Source organism: Esox lucius, chromosome 21 (assembly GCF_011004845.1).
Source record: "Esox lucius isolate fEsoLuc1 chromosome 21, fEsoLuc1.pri, whole genome shotgun sequence".
NCBI lineage: Eukaryota > Metazoa > Chordata > Actinopteri > Esociformes > Esocidae > Esox > Esox lucius.
The window spans coordinates 30,502,870-30,526,627 of record NC_047589.1 but is presented as its reverse complement, the minus strand read 5'-3'; the positions used below and the strand labels follow the sequence as shown (position 1 = coordinate 30,526,627).

Genomic DNA, 23,758 nt, shown 5'->3' with positions numbered 1-23,758 from the left:
TTAAGTTCAGTGTCTGTTAGTTCCATGTGGTCTGTTTGAATGCCCTATGTACATTGATTTCACCTATGTCTACTCTTCTATTTGCACTTCTGGTTAGATGCTAAGTGCATTTCGTTGTACTGCAGTCTTACTGTTCAATGACAATGAAGTTGAATCTATTCTAATCTTAATTGATGCCACCAGTGTCTTGTTTGCCCTCGTCACCTCTCTATTTCGTTTTCACTGTTCCCTGTGTTTTTGGATGGTCATTGTTGTATGTTGTGTTCCCATTCGAGTCTTTGTTTTTTGAGAGCCTGTGGTTATTAAGTCTGATTATTAGAAGTCCTTTGATCCACCACCTCTGTGCCTGTGTCCTGCTGCTACTCATCGTGACATATACTTCAATCCTATGCAGTGTAGTTTATTTTTAACAGAACAAAAACACTTATTGCTGATACATGGCTAATTTGTTGATTGTGTCTTTGAAAACGACATCAAATGTATTGTTGCTAACAGAATAGCATCCTCCCTGACAGTGTGCCTCATCACACACTATGTGTGAACTCACGTCCTCTAATTCACAACACACTTCCCTCCTTATTAAAGATCCAACCGTTTGACATATACAAGCCCCATTGTATAGCTCCATCTGTGACGTTTCAAACAAGCTGTGTAATGAACTTGTAGCTGTGTAGTGGTTATTTCTTAACTCTGTTACACTCACCACTTCTAAACCCGTTACACTCACCACTTCTAAACCCGTTACACTCACCACTTCTAAACCCGTTACACTCACCACTTCTAAACCCGTTACACTCACCACTTCTAAACCCGTTACACTCACCACTTTTAACCCGTTACAATCACCGCTTCTAAACCCGTTACACTCACCACTTCTAAACCTGTTACACTCACCACTTCTAAACCCGTTACACTCACCGCTTCTAAACCCGTTACACTCACCACTTCTAAACCCGTTACACAGTGACTAACACAGACGTTAAACTGATCCAATAAGAAATAAATAAGGCAAAAATAAAAAAGACACATAACAATAGAGACTAGCAGCAATTCCAGAGAATGTGGGAACTGGAATATGGACCATAAGAATATATAAAGAAATCTTAAATATTATAAATATTATACATTTAAGTGTTGTAGTGCCTATAAATGCATACATTCAAATGTGTTAATGTACATTGAATGTACATAGAAAGTGACCAGAGCATATGATGTGTTCATTCAATAGATCAGTGTTGCTGATTGAGGAGCCTTATGGCCTGGGGAAAAACATTTTTGGTGAGTTTGGAAGCGCCCTGATGCTCCAGTAACATCTACCAGATGGCAGCAGTGTGAACAGACCATAGCCTGGGTGGCTGTAGTCTTTTATTATGTTCCGTGCTTTCCTCAGGCATTGTGTATTGTAGATGCCTTGCACGGAAAGGAGATGGCAGCTGATGATCCGCTCTGCAGACTTTACCACCCTCTGGAGGGCCTTGTTATCAGCAGCGGAGCCACTGCCATACCAGGCAGTAAAGCAGCCTGAGTGGATGCTCTTAATGGTGCTCCTGTAGAAGTTGGTGAGATGTTTTTGCAGACATGCCAAACTCTTTGAGTGTCCTCAGGATGTACAGGCACTTTTGTCATCAGGGCGATGTCATCAGCCGTAGATCTTCTGGGTATGCAAGTTGAAGGGCGTCCAAGGTGTCAGGAAGGGTTAGGCAGATGTGGGTTCTGACCAGCCGTTTAGTCCCAACAGCTCCTTTACGTTTGCTGTGTGATCTATAAATTAATGAATATGATAACTGAAAATGTGTAACGTTTTAATGGTCTAATATCTCAACGTTCTTGAAGTGATACAAATTCATGCATTTTACTGTTTAATTTGTATTAAAAAAAATAACTGTGTTGTCTGCGGTGCTCTGAGTGTCTTTAAATAGTATTTTTTTAAATTCTCAAAAACAATGTTTTTCTGCTTCTGATGATTCCTCTTTACGAGGAGCCAAAGACCAAGTAGACAGACCCTAAGCATTAGCCCTAGCTAGTTCCACATGAAAACCTGATGCAGTTTTGATTGACATCTGAAGTGCTGGTCCAATATGTACCAAAGCTGCCCCATTGGCCCTGGATTTAGCTTGAACAACTTTGATATCCTCAACAATCAAATGGTAGTGAAGTGTCTATTGTGGTGTACCTATAACCAGGAAATGTGGACAACCCGTTTCTACCGTATTTGTTTGCTTGGGGAAATGTTGATTGCACTTATGACATGTTCATACCACATTAACAGACGTGTAAGCAGATAGAGCAGCACTGATATTACGCTTTAAGCAATGAAACAACGTTGCTTTTTATTATCCCAAGAAACAAAGTGTGGTTGCCTAGTTGCATTAACTATAGTATTAGAATTATATACATATATTTCTGAATTGCGGAGATATTAAATTCAGGCCTTTATTCTGAATGTTGTTACGTTCCAATTCAAAAATGACGTCATCATTTGTGCTGATCGCAGAACTTGTAGCACGGATAAGAGCCAATCGCCAAATCCAGTCTACACCATCCTTTCCCAATGAACAACAGCTTCTGCTTTAAATTGTGTGAGGTCTTGAACACGATCAGTTTTCCTTAGATTTGGTGTCGCTGTTGATAGAACATGTGAATGAGGAGCAGTCCATCGCGTGCACCAGTATCGACTACAGTAAAAGATGAGAAGGAAAGTTTGATACGCAAAAAAACGGAAGGACATGGAGGTGCAGTTCGCGTCTGCCAATGCATCCCAACAGAAAGGGCACCCTGAGACCAAACTTCGCAGTTACAGTCATTATACATGGGACTAACAACCGCGTCTATACCTGGCTCTCGGGATGGACGCGCATGTTCCACTGCGGAATATAGTGTAGCAGCTTCTCCACGAATGATTCTGGGAATGAAAGAGCCTCCATGAAATAGCAAGCACGAATATTATCACTACGAAACTCGCTGTATTAAATACAGTAAACAACAGTAAGTAATATTACTTTTACAGTAGACCATTAATAGACTACATCTTGAGTTAATGTATCAATAGTGTATTAATATAGATGTTGGTCTACCGACAGTGACGACCACCTGTACAGTTACCTATCAGTTTCGAACACCTGTATGTACTAACTACGGGAGGAAGTGTAGTTCGTCGGCTTGTGTCCCTTTCGATGGACATTTTAATTCTCCCATATGAATTAACAGGCGACATTAGTATAATTTGAAACCTGTTTCACAAGTGTCTATCTACATTTAAAAAACGCCGTGATTGTAGTTTTAGAGAAAGTAATTTGGGAAAACATGTAACCGTTCAACTCTACAGTAGTTTAGTTTTCGAAAAGTAGCCTATATATTCATAGTAACTTTCCGTCTTTGGCCATTACATTAAGATTTCGTGATTTTACTACTCTTTTAATCAGATCTGTAGCAACGCGTTGGACAGTAAGGTAGGGTAGCTACTATAGGGTGATGCGTGATTTGGTATACGTTAGAAGGAAAACTGCCTCCCGGAGCATTGCATGTAATTAGTTGTGTAATTAGTTGTGATTCCAGCTGTTTGATGCTGCCACCACCACGCCAAAATCACACGCATCAATTTGAAAGTCTAAGCGCACTCGGCGTGTGCGGTACGCTACAGCTAGCTACCACTACGCTAGAATAGATGTAGGCTAATGCTTTTTTTAACCGAACGATTTCCTGATGTACTTGACTGTTTAGTTTATTATATATTTGACTTATTAATTTCATGTATTAATTTATTTATTTTATAATAATGCATGATATGTATGCTATTGCCTAGATTCCATAGAGAGGAAGTGAAGAGTGTCATATTCATAATATTTCCAGTCAACGATTTTCAGTTGTACATTCTTAATTATACTTATTTTTTGTGTGCAAGTAGGCTTATATTCCGTGCATAAAAGTATTAAATTAGGTAGTCATTCCGGAAGAATGCCGGGCCTATTTTGACATAATTAACTTTACAAAGCTGGCTATTCTGAATAGATCATTGTAAACAGTCGAGCCGACACGTTCCACTGCTTAGGGACTGAAGTAGACACGTCAATTGTGAAATACAGACAGCGGTGTAAAAGTTTGCTGTTGGATTAGGAGCCTACTGAAAATGGAACATTTTGAAAATGTACCGTTCGTTCTTGAATACAGAAACACAGACAGGTTTGAATATCCTAAGGTTGTGCTTGTGTGCGCGCGTGCTAAATAAACTGATGCATTTGATAAACGTAGTTTTAATTAAATGTATGAATTGCAGGTGCCCTCTAAGTACTGCAATTGCACAGTAAAAAGCATAACAGGTAAGCATTTTCATTTCAATTGACATCTTTCAAAATAGGGACCATTTAGAGCTTCTGACCTGTAACGAAGAGTTTGCTAGATCGTATCCCTTAGCTGGCAAGGTGAAAACAGTTTTTCTTGGCTGGCAGTTAACTCTAATTGCTCCCAGGTCGTTGCTAAAAATAAGAATCTTAGCTGGTAAAGTAAGTCACATTTTCAGCTGCTTTGTGCAGTCTAAGAGGATTTTTACATTGTGATTGATTTTCTGCAATCTCTGGGCGGTACTTCCCAAGGTTGTGCATGCTATTTGTGTGTATAAATGGGCTGGTGTGGGACTGTCTGTCTTAGATTAACCCTCCTTCCTCTAAGCCCCACCCAGAGGTTAGAGGTTAACCCTCCTTCCTCTAAGTACCCCCCAGAGGTTAGGGGTTAACCCTCCTTCTAAGCCCCACCCAGAGGTTAGAGGTTAACCCTCCTTCCTCTAAGCCCCACCCAGAGGTTAGAGGTTAACCCTCCTTCCTCTAAGCCCCACCCAGAGGTTAGAGGTTAACCCTCCTTCCTCTAAGCCCCACCCAGAGGTTAGAGGTTAACCCTCCTTCCTCTCATCCCTACTCAGCGGTTAGAATTTTATCGTCCTCCGTGAACCCAGCTCTCGTCTCCTGATCTGGGCCTGGCCTGTTGGATCCTTCCCCGCCTCGTGGTGCTCCGTGTCTTATGCTAAATGGGACTTGAATAGAGATCATATCGTGTGTAGGGATGTTCAATTGTTGCTCCACAGCAATCAGCTCCTCTCACTCATTCTCTTCTGGAAGGCAGGCTGCTTATCCATCCCTTTAGTTACTCTCTCCGTCTCGCTCTTGTTTCTCTGCCTCTCTGCCAACCTTTACTCTGTGTGTGTGGAATTTGAAACAAATGTACAATGACTAGCTAGACAGGTTGTCCGTCAGGTACAATTAAACAAACTTATTGGGAAAGAATCTACAAAATCAAACCTGAGAGAAATTATAGTTAAACTGGGTGGCCAGCATATATGATAATTGTGCTGTTTTAAAGTTTATCTTGATGTTGTGAGTCAGGTCTTATTAGTGCTGTGTTGCTGAGGGCTGGAACATGGGAAGAGAAACAGCTGGCAGGATCCTGGTCAGGATTGACCGCCTGGTCCTCTTTCTTGCCAGCCTTGTCAGCAGTAGGCTGCTGATGATGCAATAACTCCCTACTAGTCAGTTCACCAACGGCGACGAGGCAACTGACGAGGCGCGTGGGGTGAATGGCAACTGACGAGGCGCGTGGGGTGAATGGCAACTGACGAGGCGCGTGGGGTGAATGGCAACTGACGAGGCGCGTCGGGGTGAATGGCAACTGACGAGGCGCGTCGGGGTGAATGGCAACTGACGAGGCGCGTCGGGGTGAATGGCAACTGACGAGGCGCGTCGGGTGAATGGCAACTGACGAGGCGCGTCGGGTGAATGGCAACTGACGAGGCACTTCGAATGAATGTTAAGTGATTCAGGAAGTAGGTTGCATTATTAGTTACTGAGATCTCAGTCGAGCTTATAGGCTGTATTTAATTATCCAAAAGCAATCCATTGCCTTATTCCTACCAAATTTCGTCCAGAATTTGATTTATTCGTAATTAATTCTACCTAATTAAATCTTTTTTTATGGTTGAATTTTGCCTAAACAGTATAGTGTGATGTTTCTCATATCTTGCCTACATGTTTTTGAAAAGGGTGTTGCTGGCTCTCTTCGCACCTGATCCTTTACCCGACCACAGCTCCACAGTTACATTATCCTACAATTTCGCCTAGGGTTTACAACAACATTAAAGTAATTTAACAGACACTACATCCTCATGCAGGCTTCCTTGGGGAATCAAACTTACAACCCCGGCTTTTCAAGTTCCCTTGCTGTTGTCTGAAAACCTTAGGCTCTTTTTTGTTTCTGAAGATATTGCAGAGCAGCCAATTACCAAGTACTTATAATGGTCTATAGCCTACAATTCCCACTTAGGCAGCCTTCTGCCAACAAAATTACCAGGTCGAAAAGGCATTTTATTTGAGCAGCGTGTGGGTGTCTCATGGGTTCCCAAAGCGGGGAGCCTCCTCAAACTATGCTGAAGTACTACTCATTGTTACTGTTATCGCCATGTCTACTGACCAGCGTAATAACAGTAATATGACAATAGTAATAAAATAACCATCATAACATCAGGTGTACCCTTTTTCTGTGTCTGTCCAACCTTTCTTTCTTTCCAGCCTTTATTTTTTCTAACCTTTCTTTCCAACCTTTCTCTCTGTCAGTCCAGCCTTTCTTCTTTCATGTTCATTCTTTCTGCTCAATCTTTCTTTCTGTCTTCCTTTCCGTGTCATCTTTTTCTTTCCAACATTTCGTTCCAACAATAGTTTCTGTCTGTCCAATATTTTTTTTCCTTTTGTTCAACCTTTTTCTTTCTTTCTGTTCAACCTTTTGTTCCTTTCTGTTTAACCTTCCGGTCTTCTGTTCAACCTCTCTTTCCAACCTTTGTTTCTTTTAACCTTTCTTTATTTTCCTTTCATTCTCTGTGTTCAGAATATAAGAATGAAGTCTTAAGTGGTTTAGATAATCAGACTATACAGTACCTTAGAGTGAGGGAAGGCAACGAGTTGCTGTTGGCTGGGTGCATAATCTCTCAAATCAGTAATTCTGAGGTCTTCTTAGCCAGTCAGGGAATGAGTGTTGAGGGGCAGATGGGGACTGGTTAGTGTGATGGGGAATGATGAACGGCTCCCAGGCTGATGCATCAGTTTGTCAGGCTCCATTACGCAGCGATGGAGCACCGCGGCCTGTTGGTAATGGGCTGCAAGCCTGGACTGCTTCTGCTGCTCAGGGTTTCCACAATGTACACAGGCTGCTGTGTCTTCCCTTCTGAAAGGCCTCTGTGGCTGACCCGGCCCGCCCTGCGTCGCTTCCTGTAGCCCGCCCTGCGTCGCTTCCTGTAGCCCGCCCTGCGTCGCTTCCTGTAGCCCGCCCTGCGTCGCTTCCTGTAGCCCGCCCTGCGTCGCTTCCTGTAGCCCGCCCTGCGTCGCTTCCTGTTGCCCGCCCTGCATCTCTTCCTGTACCTGCCCCACCAGTGCTGGCATTCGGAGGCCATCAACCCACACTGCTACCTCCTGGTTAGGCGTTCCCCTTTTAAGTCAGTGGCAGTGCCAATAGCCATGTCTTAATGAGCTGTAATTCACAGGGCCAATGCCCTTTCTTAAATGTTACTGCTGTTGAGTAGATCAGCTTTTTTCTATGGCCAGTCACCAGATATTACAATGTTTTTTTTTCTTCTGCATCAAGCACATACTGTTAGAAGTTACTTAGCTATTGCTGTTTACTTCTAAACAAACCAAGGTAATTGTATAATTGTTTTTCCCAGTCATTACATGGAATATAGTTATGTAAATGCCCCTAAAGTTTGCTCAGTTCATCTTTTAGGAACTTTGTGCTAATGTTAAAGCTGTTTCTATTAGAACCCGATTCCGTCTGTACCAGTCCAATGCTAAGGGCATGAGGATGGTGTGATCCATCCCTCCAAAAAATGAATGCGCTACTGAACACAGTTCCCCACTTGTCTGGCAGTTGTGGTACAGACGGGTTCTCCAAAAAGTTGAACTTTCTGGAAGCGCATTTTCCCGGTGGATGGCAGTTGCTGTCTTTGGTTCTGAAATACATTAGTCTCCAGCGGGCGCTGTTGAATTGATGAGCTCTGCTGCTGTGAAAGTTAAACAAACAATATTGTTGAATTTGTCCTTGGATTTAACTTATCAAATAGTAACAACATGGTGGTATGCATTCAGTAACATCAGGACAAACATCTGGAGTAACGTTAAAGCAGCTGAATCTTAGAAGACACCAGTTGCAGTGAGTCAGGTCAGGAACATGCTTATATATTTATGGCTATTTTGTCAGTACCCCTCTTTAGGTCCTTATGTGTTCCTTATTTAATCCAACAGTACATTAAAGAATAAAATAAAATGTTTTATTAAAGGAGTTTAGCAACGAATTGTTCATAAATCGCTTTACGTAATTGTTGAGCTGCCTCTCCATGCGTGCAATTCTCTCATTCAGGGAGAGCAGGGCCGAGCTAGCAGGAGTCCAGCATCATCTGGTTATTGCTCTACACACACTAATGTGATTTAATAAAAATGTTTTCTCTCATAATGAAAATACTAAATTTGGGAACCCCAATCGATTATGGCATATACCATATAAATGTCAATTAAATGTAGATGAAGTTGAACAGTTTTTTCATCTTCCATGGATGGCTGATGGGCCTGCGGAACAAATATTTTAAATTCTGACACCTTCAGAGAGATCAGTCTTGGTCGACCAAAAAAAAAATGTTGGTCAGGGACAACATTGGTTTGCGCCTCCCTGGGTCAGGCTCAGTGGTTTTCTGCAGGTTATATTTATTTAACCAATCAAAATGTAAAATTTCCCACATAAATGCCATCCTCCCTTTTTCTTTGGCCAAATGTTTTGCGATCAAATGTTGTTGTTTTTTGGCACAATGAACACACCACTAGAGTTGGCGTGTGGATGAAGCAAGATGGCATGTTTATGTAAAGGTTTTAGGACAGGTTTTAGTATACTGTCTATCCAAGAGAATTCTCTCAACCACTAAATCTCTGAATATGCTCTCTCGGGCCCGATTTCACTCGCTCTATCTGTCTTTGTTTGCTCTCCGTGTTTGTTTCACTCTACTTTTATTTCTGTCACTCTGTCAGGCTTTCTTTTCCGCTGTTATCAAAGTGACACCCGGCTTTTTCAAAGTGTCGACTACATCAAAGCTACATTAAAACCAACCAGGGTACCCCAGGTGATCAAAGGTTAAATTCTTCTCAGCAGGTGGATCATAATGCATAGAGAAGCCTGTTCCATTTGAAGGCAGAACGAATATGACTATTTGAAGCATTAGCATTCATGAATAAATCAGCATTTTCAAAATGACTGCTATCTGGGCCTAAATGAACACCTGCCAAATGAGGGGTAGATGTCTAATGTCTGTTTTCACACGGGAGTGCTTTATACAGGGGAGCATTTCACAAGTTTTAGGCAAGAAGACATTGTCTAAGTCAAGTGTGAGTAAAGGTAAATTGCATTATATACAGTCAGTGGCGTTTCTAGAACATTTTGCATGGGTTGGCAGAAGGGTGGTAAATCAAGGGTGGCATATCATTCTATTGTTGGTTATGTCCACCTCTTTTATACTAATCCAGCTACTAAAAACGGACAGTGTAATGTTTTGCTAATAAATATCATATGTTCTACACTTTGATGTTTATGTGTTCAAAGTTTGGTAGGAGTCTTTCCAGTGTGCAAAATCTCAGAGTGAGTTCTTTAAGTATATGCAACAAGCATTGAGGGAAAAGATGCTGTATATTATTTGGAGACATTGTTTATATTGTCCTGCCAAGTGCCTAAGTATGAATCAATGGATCCTGAAAATTAAGGCCTTATATTGCATGACACAAACACTGAATATACTGAGGTTATAAATATGAGCAATTTAATATACTAACAACATTTTAATTACAATTGTTTATCACATATGACCGCACATCACATTTTGTTGAATGTTATAGAGATGTCCAAAGATGTCAAATTTACAGTTGCTGTAGATAAATGTTCTCCACAGATTAACAAATTAATTATCCATAGCAAGCTACATCAACATTGTTCAATGCCCCTTTGCTAGCTATCTATCAGGACAAGCATTACATGACAATGATGGCAGCTAGCTGCAAGATACTTGAGCCAGCTAGGTAAATTTACCAATACTATTGACAGTTGCATTGCATTAGTAGTAGGCGTGGTCGGGGTGGGGAGGGGTTGCAGTTTGGTGGGCTTCTGGTAAGGATGCCCCCAGGACGTCTCCCTAGGGAGGTGTTCCAGGCACGTCCAGCTGGGAGGAGACCCCGGGGTAGGCCCAGGACTAGGTGAAGAGATTATATTTCGACAATGGCCTGGGAACGCCTCGGGATCCCCCAGTCAGAGCTGGCAAATGTGGTTCGGGAAAGGGACGTTTGGGGTCCCCTGCTGGAGCTGCTGCCCCCGCGACCCGATACCGGATAAGCGGATGAAGATGAGATGTTGCATTGCATTAGCTAGTGGATGATACTAGACATCTTAACTGAAATAAATGGTTGTTGCTAATGCAAGATAATTTTGTATCATATTTAGTATACGTGTGCAGCAGTACCTTCTTTTATTACGGCTAGGCTAGTCTAGTGCAATCCTGACTGCTCTACTGGTAATCCTGACTGCTCTACTGGTAGCATGAGGCGATACCTGCAGCCAATTCAGGTTGCACAGGCAGTCCAATTTCTCCAGGATGGCTCATCCATATGTGCCGTCGCAAGGAAGTTTGTTGTGTCTGCCCGTACTGTCTCGGGCATGGTGGAGATACCAGGAGACTGGCTGTTACACGAGGAGAGCGGCACAGGGCTGCTCATTTGTGCGAGGAGGAGCACTGCTACAAAATGACTCCATGAAGGTGGCATGAGGACCCACCATCCTCTAGTAGGACCTGTGCTCACAGCCCAGCACCGTGCAGCTCGACAGGCATTCGCCAGAGAACACCTGAATTGTCAGGTTTGTTCTCTTCACAGATGAGAGCAGGTTCACACTGAGTGACAGATGTGATAGAGTCTGGAGACGCCGTGGTGAATGTGATGCTGCCTGCAATATCATCCAGCATGACTGGTTTGGGGGTGGGTCAGTGATGGTCTGGGGAGGCATGACCTTGGAGGGTCGCACCGACCTCCACATGCTAGCCAACGGTACCCTGACTGCTGTTAGGTACCGGGATGACATCCCCTCGTCAGACCTTACGCTGGTGCAGTGGGCCCTGGATTTCTCCAGGTGCAGGACAATGAGTGTGTAGGCAGTTCCTGGATGACGAAAGCATTGATGACATTGACTGGCCCTCACATTCCCCAGACTTGAATCCAATTGAGAACCTCTGGGACGTTATGTATCAGTGCATCCGACACCGCCAAGTAGCGCCACAGACTGTCCAGGAACTCACTGATGCCCTGATCCAGGTCTGGGAGGAGATCCCCCAGGACACCATCCGTGGTCTCATCCGGAGCATGCCCAGATGTTATCGGGAGTGCTTACAGGCACGTGGGGGCCATACACACTACTGGGTCACATTATGAGCTGCTGAGTCACAAGTTGGAGCAGCCTCTGATTTCAATCAGCCTTCAATAGGTTTGTTGATTTTGGTTTCTATTGACTGTTCTCAACATAATTTTGTTGTCAACAAATTACTCAATGTACAGCAAAGATTTTGAGCTTCATTCATCAAGGCCCGGTGTGTGCTTTAAGTGTTCCCTTAAATTCTTTGAGGAGGGTATGTTTATAGAAGATCTTTGTTGGAATGATGAAAGGAGTACAACTTTGGATTTTCATGTGAATATAGCTACATTTCCATTGTATGATAACAGAACTGTTGTTTGGTCAGCAAGTATTTCCTGAAAAATGATTCATGGCTGTCCGGTAATTCACGTTTACCATAGAAAGACTGTGGCTGGCTTTGTAGCTCTTGCCTACATTACTGCTTAATACCAAAGGAAGTTGTTGCCTAGAGAAAGGAAGTTGCTGCCTTCAGAAAAGGTATATCCTGGAGAAAGGAAGTTGCTGCCTTCAGAAAAGGTATATCCTGGAGAAAGGAAGTTGCTGCCTTCAGAAAAGGTATATCCTGGAGAAAGGAAGTTGCAGCTTACTGGTAAATCCCAAATTAATTTTGGTAAATCCTTCCTCCACTCCACACTAGACCCTCTGTTTGCATGTTCACAGAAGACTTTGCCATTTGCACAAGAACCTAAAAAATTAGGGAGTAACAATTGTTAAAGTTTTAGGGGCTAATTAGACCCTCAAGTGGCCTTTTTCAGCGAGTGTGCAAAGTGGAATCCCATAAACACTTTTCACACAAAATAATATTTTGAGACTTCACACACAATATAAATATACCTGCTGAATTAAATATTCAATAGTTGATACATTTCTTTTAAAAAACTATAGGAACCATTTGTAAATGGTTATTTCATGCTTGTTTTATGAACAAAAATCTGACCATAAATTGCACAAAAGTGATTTTTTTTAAAGTAAGTAATACTTCAATTGGAAACGTTATGCTTTACAGGGGTTGGATTGGAATTATTTTGGTATTGTTGCTTGATTCTATTTGTGACGCTTTTATCTTTTTATTTGTAAGGATTTTTTTCTTAAATCAGAGGTTGTAAGAACTCATCCCAGGAAGAGGGAAATATGTCGAGAGAGAACAGACGGGGAGGGGGGTTTATAACTTTGGCTGTGTTCCATCTCAGTTCTCCCTGGAAGGTAATGAATTCTCTTAAATGACCCAGCCTATTCTCATCTGGGAATCTGTTTCATATGCCCCTGCAAGTGCCTTTTTGTTTTTTGTAAGTTGTGTATTTTTGCACAAAGAGCTTCAGCTTATCTTTGTATTAATAATATGGTATATCATACTAAATCTGTTTGTAGAAACCCCAGACCCAACCTGTGTCAGTGTCAGGACTCATGTGCTGGGGTACCAGGTCATTTTGGGTTGTGTACAAGAGTAGGGGTGCTAGTGGATAATGTCTAGGGGGTAGAAGCTATGCAGGGCTATATACTTGAGGCACTGGTATTGCAATATTGACAAATCTTGATTGTGGCGTCCTTCGGACTGTACAAACTTCCCAAAACAAGCTGCTGAGAGATTCACTTGTGCTTGAATTTATTATTTATTTTGCATCAGAGCTGACCACCGACACAAAACCAGAGCCAGAGACTTGAATATTGATATTATCTGTTTGACTAGCTGTGGTAAAAACACCTTTTTATATACCATGGTTTGTTGGAAAAAATTGTGTTTACAGTGTGTAGTGTGGTAGAGATTCTTTAAGCTATACTTGTGTATAGTTTAACTTTGTTGGGATGACCCTGTGTTTTTCTTTGTTCCTGAGAACTGTTGTAATGTTTTCCTCTTCTCTCACTTCTAGGTTGTAGGTTCTCCAGTTGACGTTCCTGGTTCCACACCAACACTCAGGAGAAGCGTAGAACATGACTTACAGGCCTGTGCCAGAGGTTGGCACTGGGCTGTTGAGCCAGCCTTGCCCCTGTCAGGCCATCTAGAAGAAAATGCCCCACAATATCATGACTGAGAGGCACTGAGGCTTGGATTGCCCCCACGCCATCATTGCCCTCAACACCCCCCTTTGAATTCCCCTGACCTGTGACCCTTAACCTCCCCATCCTGCCCCACAATGCTTCGTTTCCTGCCTCTGAAGCTGGGTCGCCTCTTTCGCTGTCTGAAGCTCCTTTTGGTTGTCGGCCTGTTCGTCATCCTGCTGATGAACACCCACAACCTGTTTGCCTCCTTCCAGAAGAATGAACTGATGGACCGTCGCTTTATCAACCTCAACAAGTGCCCTGCCTGCTTCGGGACCAGCTGGTGCAGAAAGTTTATGAACGGGCAGGTGTCCTTCGAGACGTGGGGGCGCCTGCGCTTCCTGGATGTCTTCAACGTCAAGAACGTCTACTTCGCCCAGTATGGCGAGCCAAGGGAGGGGACGAGGCGCGTGGTTCTCAAACGGCTCGGTTCCAACCAGGAGCTGGCGGACACAGACCAGAAGATTTGCAAGAGGGCAACGGGCCGGCCACGCTGCGATCTCATCCAGGCCATGTACAAGACGGAGTTCTCCCGACTGAACGGGGATGTCCGACTCTTGACCCCTGAGGTGGTAGAAGGCTGGTCAGATTTGGTGCACTGCCCATCCCAGAGGTTACTAGACAGGGTGGTGCGCCGCTATGCAGAGACCAAAGACTCTGGCAGCTTCCTGTTGAAGAACTTGAAGGACACCGAGAGAATGCAGCTACTGATGACTCTAGCCTTCAACCCTGAGCCCCTCGTACTACAGGTAGGAACTAAAACTTGGTGATGTCCTTTCAACCATGAGATCCTGGTACTATAGGTAGGAACTAAAGCTTTGTAATATCCCTTCAACCCAGTGTGACTTATAATATTTAGTCCATACAATGTTAATGTAAATCTACAATCCACTAGAATCACTAGAATCCAGTTAAAACAAGGCCTTTGGTTAGACTGTTGACCACTGCACTCTTTCCTACCGCCCCAGAGGCAAATGGCTCTGTTCTCCTCAAGTTAGCTTTGTTTTCTCTACCAATATCACTCTTTTGGATGTAAATGGTGTTATTGAACGGTTATGGTTTTTATTGAAGCGACACTTTTTTGGCATTGCATTTGTACGGTTATGGTTTGTCACTCTTACAGCCGTGTCCCTCTTTTGTCCTGAGTAGCTGTAGAAGAAAGGCCTGAAGGACTTCTCTCACTGTCATCCTCTATATCACTCCACTCATGTCATGTCCTGGGTTGGTTCAGGGGAAATGATCGAGGAAAGGGCAGGGTATGACCAGGTACTTCCACCTGATCTTTGGCCTCAGATGTTAAATGGCTTAGCGGCTAGTCTGCTTGGAGTAAAGCCTTCAACCCTGGCTTAGGCCTTCAGAATCAGGACATGGCGTTCTGAAGAAAACAAAGCCCTGGTCAAATCTGGCTTAAGCCTTCAGAATTAGGACATGGCTGTCTGAAGAAAAAAACTGACCTGGACAACCCTAGCTTCAGGACATGAGTATTTGTAGCGGTCAGTCGAGAACATCTCCTGGCCTGCCTCCATAAACCATCTCTGACTAGGACTGTTGACCTAGGATTCATTTCTCCTTTTAGATTATAATGAATGATCTGGCATGGACAGGTTAGCACCTGACACTAGATCAGCATATCTTTATTGAGACAGTTTGAGAATACAGGACCTTATGGCCAATAGAGTTGTAGTTGTGTATGAACATGCCAGGGTATGAATCTTCCTTTTTGCCGGACCGCGTAAGCGGAGCCAGCCTAGAAGAGCGAATGTCACTGACTGACTGACTGGCTGACCATAGTTAAATAGTGTAGTGGTTAGAGACGTGGGCTCCAGAACAATAGGTATCACGTTTTACTCTCGTAACAGTCAAAATGCATTGTGACCATCCATGAAACCAACCTGCACACTCTTAAATACAAACCCGATTCCAAAAATTTTGGGACACTGTACAAATTGTGAGTAAAAAAGGAATGGAATAATTTACAAATCTCATGAACTTGTATGTAATTCACAATAGAATATAGATAACATATCTATATGTCGAATGTTGAAAGTGAGACATTTTGTAATGTCATGCCAAATATTGGCTCATTTTGGATTTCATGAGAGCTACACATTCCAAAACAGTTGGGACAGGTAGCAATAAGAGGCCGGAAAAGTTAAATGTACAGATAAGGAACAGCTGGAGGACCAATTTGCAACTTATTATGTCAATTGGCAACATGATTGGGTATAATCAGAAGTCAAGATGGCCAGAAGATCACCAATTCCCCCAATGCTGCGGCGAAAAATATTGGAGCAATATCAGAAAGGAGTTTCTCCGAGAAAAATTGCTAAGAGTTTGAAGTTATCATCATCTACAGTGCATAATATCATCCAAAGATTCAGAGAATCTGGAACAATCTCTGTGCGTAAGGGTCAAGGCCGGAAAACCATACTGGATGCCCGTGATCTTCGGGCCCTCAGACGGCACTGCATCACATACAGGAATGATACTGTAATGGAAATCACAACATGGGCTCAGGAATACTTCCAGAAAACATTGTCGGTGAACACAATCCACCGTGCCATTCGCCGTTGCCGGCTAAAACTGTATAGGTCAAAAAAGAAGCCGTATCTAAACAGGATCCAGAAGCGCAGGCGTTTTCTCTGGGCCAAGGATCATTTAAAATGGACTGTGGCAAAGTGGAAAAGTGTTCTGTGGTCAGGCGACTCAAAATTTTAAATTCATTTTGGAAAACTGGGACGCCATGTCATCCGGACTAAAGAGGACAAGGACAACCCAAGTTGTTATCAGGGCTCCGTTCAGATGCCTGCATCTCTGATGGTATGGGGTTGCATGAGTGCGTGTGGCATGGGCAGCCTACACATCTGGAAAGGCACCATCAATGCTGACAGGTATATCCAAGTTCTAGAACAACATATGCTCCCATCCAGACGTCGTCTCTTTCAGGGAAGACCTTGCATTTTCCAACATGACAATGCCAGACCACATACTGCATCAATTACAATGTCAAGGCTGCATAGAAGAAGGATCCGGGTACTGAAATGGCCAGCCTGCTGTCCAGATCTTTCACCCATAGAAAACATTTGGTGCATCATAAAGAGGAAGGTGCGACAAAGAAGACCTAAGACAGTTGAGCAACTAGAAGCCTGTATTAGACAAGAATGGGACAACATTCCTATTCATAAACTTGAGCAACTTGTCTCCTCAGTCCCCAGACGTTTGCAGTCTGTTATAAAAAGAAGAGGGGATGCCACACAGTGGTAAACATGGCCTTGTCCCAACTGTTTTGAGATGTGTTGATGCCATGAAATTTAAAATCAACTTATTTTTCCCTTAAAGTGATACATTTTCTCAGTTTAAACATTTGATATGTCATCTATGTTGTATTCTGAATACAATAATGACATTTGAAACTTCCACATCATTGCATTCTGTTTTTATTCACAATTGTACAGCGTCCCAACTTTTCTGGAATGGGGTTTGTATGTCCTCCTCTAAATATATGAAAGAAATAGAAGTGGAGTGTTGTGGCTTGGCCCTGATGTTTTGGATTTGCCTCGAGTGACTGGAGTTACTGCATATTTAACAGTAAATTGAGGGTAGTTTTGCATTATTCAAAATGCATCTGTGGGATGGTCTTTTGGATTGGCTTTTTTTGTCACATCTGTCTTCATCTCTGGAGTCCCAGACATTTTTAACAAGGAAAATGTAGTTTGAAACCGAGGCCCAATACTATTTCTGTCCAGTCTCTTTGAACATGCCCAGTTTCCCATAAGGCCACAGTTCAATGCACACAGTAGTCAGGATAGTCCAGTTATGGTCTTCCCTTTAAGCAGTTTACATGCTCTTTTTGTATCACCAATATCCCTGTATCCGTTCCACATCGCTGGTACAGGGAACTCAGGTGTGTCCCTCTACCATCTTGTGTTATTAGATTAGATTCAACGTTATTGTCATTAAACAGTACAAGTACAGTACAACAAAATACAGTTTTCGTTTAACCAGAAGTGCAAATAGAGGAGGGCAGAAAAATTTACAAGTACAAGAATATATGTGTGTACAAGTGGAATGTGTTGGTGTGCAATTAATGCAAATGTATTACATATGGCAATTCTAAATCTGCAGTGGAAAATTCACAAATGTACAGAAAATCTACAGGTATTACGTATAATGCATGTACAAGTGAGATATATAGTTGTGGCAATTCTCAATGCCATTCTGGGATTTGCAGTTGAGGGAAATTGATGGAGTAGGGTAGCATGTCCAACTGAAATGCAGGGATAGCAGGAATAAGGTTCCCCGAGGTAGACGTGTATGTAAATGTTGAAAATGCAAGTACAGTGGCACTTTTAAATGTGCACTGAGGGCAAGGTGCAGGTGTAGATTAAAGGTGCAAGTCGGCATGTGTGAGAGAAATACAGGAATAGGAGCAATGACAATTGAACTGAAAAATCTTATCAGACTTCAGTCCAGTTGTACAGAGGGTGGGCGTAGTTAGTGAGGGGAAGTTATCAGCTGTTATCCCTGTACCACGCTGTTATCAGCTGTTATCCCTTTAACATCCCATCCCATAATATTGAGTCAATAAAGCCATTACAACTTATCTGCTTAAATGCTGTTTTGAAAAAAAATATGTTTTGGCGTGCCTTCCTGCAGGCTATGGTAAAAGAATAATTTATCAAGCATGGCCGACAGTCTGCGATGTAATTGAAAATGGACAGATCAGTGATACTAGTGGTTATTCCTCTGATTTCAATAATCGAGGATCAGGTTTGTGTTCTGAACACAAAATGATTTGCAGCAGCATAAGCTGGTCAAAACGAGGTGATACAGTTTAACTGTATCAATGTGATTCATGAATGGCCAATTAACTGTTAAAACAACCAGTGGCAAAAGAGGATTTGTTCAAGATAAACACAAGAGGCTATACCGACAGCTGCCAAATGCATGGCTCCATGTTGTAGTGGTTAATGGCAATGCCTTTCACTTGGGCGACTCAGGTTCGAATCTGGGGAGGATAGTACTTTTTTATTGCGGGCTGGCTGAACTAGGCTTTGTCTGGTTTCGTGTTTCGTTCAGTTTAGAATAAGCCTTTCCCCAAACAAAAAACGCAAGATCTTTCTACCTCATCCAAACTTTTATATTATAGCAGAAGATTGCGACAGGAGCATCCTTCAATGTTACCAGTCCTGTAGTATAATGTAATATATTTTCTATGATTATATTTTTTAATTGTGCAGGATAACACTGTGTTATGCAATGCATTTGAAAATAAACTTTGAACTTGAACTTTAGCAATTTTGCTGCCATCTTCACTTTGTTGCACTGAAGCCATTATTCTGTATAAGCCCCTCCCAAGCAATGCCTTTGACTGGGAAAATGTTAGCCCAAGCAAGGAGGTCTGTCAAAAATGTTTTTCCCACCCTTTTGCAACAAACATCCAATAGGCATTCCTTAGCGACATTTGAGGCCTGGTTTAAGAGGCTATCGTCCCCACAACATGCCGATTATGGCTGTCAACCATCTTATCTCACCTGCTGTCATCCCTATACCATTCTGGGTAATCGGTTGTCATCCCTTTACCGTCCTGTGTCCAGACAACTGATATTAATATATTACAGCATCTCTCCTCCGCGCACCCTCCCAGTTGATTTAAAACCAACCAATCAATTGCAATTTAATTTGGCATTGACCGGCTCTCGTTAAAGGTCGGCACCAGAATGGGTTCAGGCTGTGTAGACATTCAATATGTGACATGACCTCCAATACTTCATGCAGCCCCACACAGCCCCTATTCCTCCAGGCGTTTGGGAGGACAAAGACCAGATCAGCCCTTTAGTCCAGAAAATCTATACAATCTGATTAGCCTTGTGTGGTCCCTCTCTCCAACTTCTCTCTTTTCCCTTCTCTCTTGCTTCCTCTTTATCCCTGGTCCATTTCCTCTGTCCACTGTACAAACATTTTACTGAGAGTAATTACATCAGGGTATTGAAGCTATTGTGCCTCAGCTCAAAGGTTTTGTGATTCTTCTCCTGCTCCCCCATAGAAAACACACACACATTGTAACAGGGTCTGATCTTGTGAGTTTGGGGGCAGCCTGAAGCGGTGACCTTCTGGGCAGCCTGAAGCGGTGACCTTCTGGGCAGCCTGAAGCGGTGACCTTCTGGGCAGCCTGAAGCGGTGACCTTCTGGGCAGCCTGAAGCGGTGACCTTCTGAGCAGCCTGAAGCGGTGACCTTCTGGGCAGCCTGAAGCGGTGACCTTTGGGACAGCATGGAGGTGTAGGAATTTATGAACCCTGGGTGTCCATGGACCAGGGGACAGACATGAGAGCAGAGGCTGTGAGTAGAGAGGTTCTGCTGGGCTTTGAGCGAGAGCTGCCTCAGGGTTGTTTAAGTGCCTTTGACAGTTCAGTGTCTCTGCTCCACGCAGAATCAGTGAGCACAGTAGATAAGGAGAACGTTTGCCAAGAGATCGGAAGCCTGTTCACAGCAGGAGAGGATACATAATAAATGGCATCTGAGAAGAGGTTGCACACTAGATGCACTGCACATTCCTCCAATAATGATGGTCTCTTCTAATGGAGGTTGGAGTGGATCGTTGTTCCTAGGCCTTTGTCAATAGGATTAACATAGTGAAGAATTCAGGAAGAATGTGCTATTGGACACTCTCTCTCTCTTTGTCTTTACCTCTCTCTCTGTCAGTAGCATATCTCCTGGATGTAGCCTGGTTATCTTATCACTGTGGCTTGCCTGGTTGTCTTCCCACTGTCCTCTGAATGTAACAAAACAGCTTCTGTTTCCAGCTTTTTGAAGCTGCACGGTCATGAGGCTGTTCTGTGTCTGAGGGGAAACCAGACTCTTTGTCAGACGAAAACAATCACCTGTGTTGTTTTCCTTTTGGCCACATCACTGTTGTCGGCTTGTGTCGTGCAATCGAAGAGCCGCTCTTTCTTGTGTTCCTTTTATCCGGTTTGGCTCTCTCCAGTTTGGCTTTGAGGATTACATATTTTGGGAGTCAGGTGGAAGACCAAGGCAATTCCTGAAAGAAATTGTGGGCCTGTCATGACTGTTTTGTTTGCGGGTTGTTTTCCAGAGGTTCACAATACTGACCTGCAGGGTGCTTCAAAGCCTGACTTAGACAGCTAACTTTGATAAACATTTCCAAATAACTATTGATTTTATCATTCAGTAAGAAAGCGTGAAACAAACAAAACACGGTTACAAGTTATCTGGCTAACTCTTTGGTCCTGCTTTAAATAATACCTCTGTGGACAGAATAAACTAAATTGTTTTCTGAGGTCTGCTGGGGTTTCTCTATACTAAAATGACATGCTATCCTATTTAAGATAGTAAATTATTGATGGGTACCAGTGTGTTCCCAGAATGCTGCATAACGACATGTCACTTCGTATTACACCTCTCGCCTCTTTCTTTTCTTTTATAGAGAAACACACGAACTGAGCTCTCATGAAACATTAGCCAGCACCTACTTTTTGCCTCCTCCAATCCATGTTTTACTTTCTTTGAAAATTCAATTTGCAACGGTCTGGTGGTCTTCCTGTTGACTGGGTTGTGGGGGGAGTAAGTCCGTGAAGCTTCAAGTGAAGGTTGTTTTTAATAGATGATCCCACCCTAGTTACCCTTAAGACAGAATGAATCACCTGTCATTTCTGAATCATTGGGAGCTAGGCTAGTTAGCCTTCGAAACCTCTCCGGAATAATTTGGGGCTAGGGTAGTAAGCCTTCTAGGATCTCCTGAGTCATTTGGGGCTAGGGTAGTAAGCCTTCTAGGATCTCCTGAGTCATTTGGGGCTAGGGTAGTTAGCCTTCTAGGATCTCCTGAGTCATTTGGGGCTAGGTTAGTTAGCCTTCTAGGATCTCCTGAGTCATTTGGGGCTAGGGTAGTTAGCCTTCTAGGATCTCCTGAGTCATTTGGGGCTAGGGTGGTTAGCCAGGAGGAGCATCAGAATCACTGGCCACTATGCTAGTTAGCCAGCAGGAGCATGGAACTGTGTTAGCTGTGTGAGCCGAAGCCTTGTCTGCTCAGTCAAGCCCACAAACAGACATGACAGGCCCTTAGGGTTAACTCAGACTCAAGGGCCATCTGCTCTGTCATTCAGTTGGGACGGCCGTTCATCCTCCCCATCACAGACCCTGTTTCCCCCCTCACAGACCCCCCATCACAGACCCTGTTTCCCCCCTCACAGACCCCCCATCACAGACCCTGTTTCCCCCCTCACAGACCCCCCATCACAGACCCTGTTTCCCCCCTCACAGACCCCCCATCACAGACCCTGTTTCCCCCCTCACAGACCCCCCATCACAGACCCTGTTTCCCCCCTCACAGACCCCCCATCACAGACCCTGTTTCCCCCCTCACAGACCCCCCATCACAGACCCTGTTTCCCCCCTCACAGACCCCCCATCACAGACCCTGTTTCCCCCCTCACAGACCCCCCATCACAGACCCTGTTTCCCCCCTCACAGACCCCCCATCACAGACCCTGTTTCCCCCCTCACAGACCCCCCTTTTCTTCCTCTCTTGCGTGACACAGATAGCAATATGGTTTTGTTTACTGTCTCCAAGACAAAAAAAAACATAAAGAGGGAGAGAGGGGAAAAAAACGGAGGAATGCAGTCTGCCGAGGAACATCGTCTTGACATAACCTCTGCTGGGATTATCCTCCCAAGACCATCTCAATGGAGGCGGTGTTTCACTGAAATGTGTCAAAGCAGACATTCCCAGAGCTGGGAACAAACGTTACTGTTTGTTTGGATTTCTAAAAGGAAGTATCTTCCTGTGCTGTTGATTTAATGAGCCTTGGTGTAATCTAATAAAATGCTCATTCGCTTTCATGAAACATTCCCAAAGTAAACCACATCAACCTTAATTCTAAGGAAACTAGGTCAGATTTGTTATTGGTGAGCAAAGACCTGGTTTTATTTAATTACTGACAACTGTTCATTTTTCTTGCTTGTTATCCAGAACTTATTCCATCGTCTCTGAAGGCTTTAGTTTGGTCCCTGGTTGTCACAATTGGCCTAGGGGTGGATAGGAAGGAAACCTGGCGCAGGCAGAGTGGCAGTCGATGATGAGTTTTAAATCAAAATTAACACAGAGCACCGAGAACATACAAAACAAAAGGGATCAACCAAAACGGCACACTCACCACGCACATCGACAAGCAACAATGGCCGACAAATGAGGGCAGCAGAGGAGCAACATTTAAACACATACCAACGACCGGATTGGGACCAGGTGTGGGTGACCATCAGTCCGGGATGTGTTTGTGTATGAACAGTTAACCAGGGAAAGCGGGAGATGACGTGGCTGTCCGTCACCTCACCGTCACACTGGTCTGTCTTCTGAGATGTCTCAGTTGCTGCCAGTGTGGGATTAGTGTGTGTGGGATTAGTGTGTGTGTGTGGGATTGAGGTGTGTTGGAGAGGAAAAGAGACTGGGGCTTGTGTAAAGGCACTTAACCCAGGCTCTAGTGCTAACACAAAACCTTTGATTGGAGGGAGGGGTTAGAGGTACTGGTTAAAGCTACCCTCTTCTGAATGAATGGGCCAGAGTGCTGAACGTTCTTCATTCTGATCTCCCACACGCAAACCTTATCCCATAGATGTCCTATACTTATGTCTAACACAAACCCTAACAGTAGCCCTAAACCTAACGCTAAACCCAACACTTAACTTGATGTTAAACCTAACCCTAGCATCCAAATTCAAAATGGACTCATTTTACTTGTTTTTCCATCCTGGTGGGGATTGTTCTGGGGCAAGTCTGAAGGCCAAAAGGTCCTGAAACAAACAGGAAGTGAAGATGGCTGCAGTTGAGGCCTGGAGGAGCATCACCAGGGACAAGACCCAGCGTCTGGTGATGTCTATAATGGGTCTCAGACTTCATGCTGTCATTGCATGCAAAGAGAAATATGGAAACGTTCTAAACATTGCGACTACACTGTACATAATGTTAATGTGTCCACACACTTTTGGGACCCTGAAATCAGGGGAATGTGTGTGCAAAACCCAATACCCATCACATTCAATCACAGATTGTATGTGTTCTGTCTCTGTACAGGTCCACCAGGTAGTAGTCAGTACTTACAGAATAATGGTGATTTCCTGCTCATCCACCATTCTCTAGTTGACACTGATTGCTTGATTATCACTCCAACCTCTCCTTAGACCAGACACAAAACATTTAGTGATATCCCATGATTGCAAAAGGCCTGGGCAACAGAGCATGTGTCC

General features: G+C 43.5%; 1 protein-coding gene across 1 annotated transcript in view; it reads left to right on the top strand.

The window, feature by feature from the left end:
* Positions 1–2,541: 2,541 nt before the first annotated feature.
* dipk2a (divergent protein kinase domain 2A) overlaps positions 2,542–23,758 on the top strand; it is a 31,483-nt gene continuing 10,266 nt past the window's right edge. The window contains 2 exon segments of the mRNA XM_013131567.4: positions 2,542–2,985; positions 13,332–14,249. Of these exon segments, the coding sequence (XP_012987021.1) occupies positions 13,596–14,249 (654 nt within the window). The 5' untranslated portion in view covers positions 2,542–2,985; positions 13,332–13,595.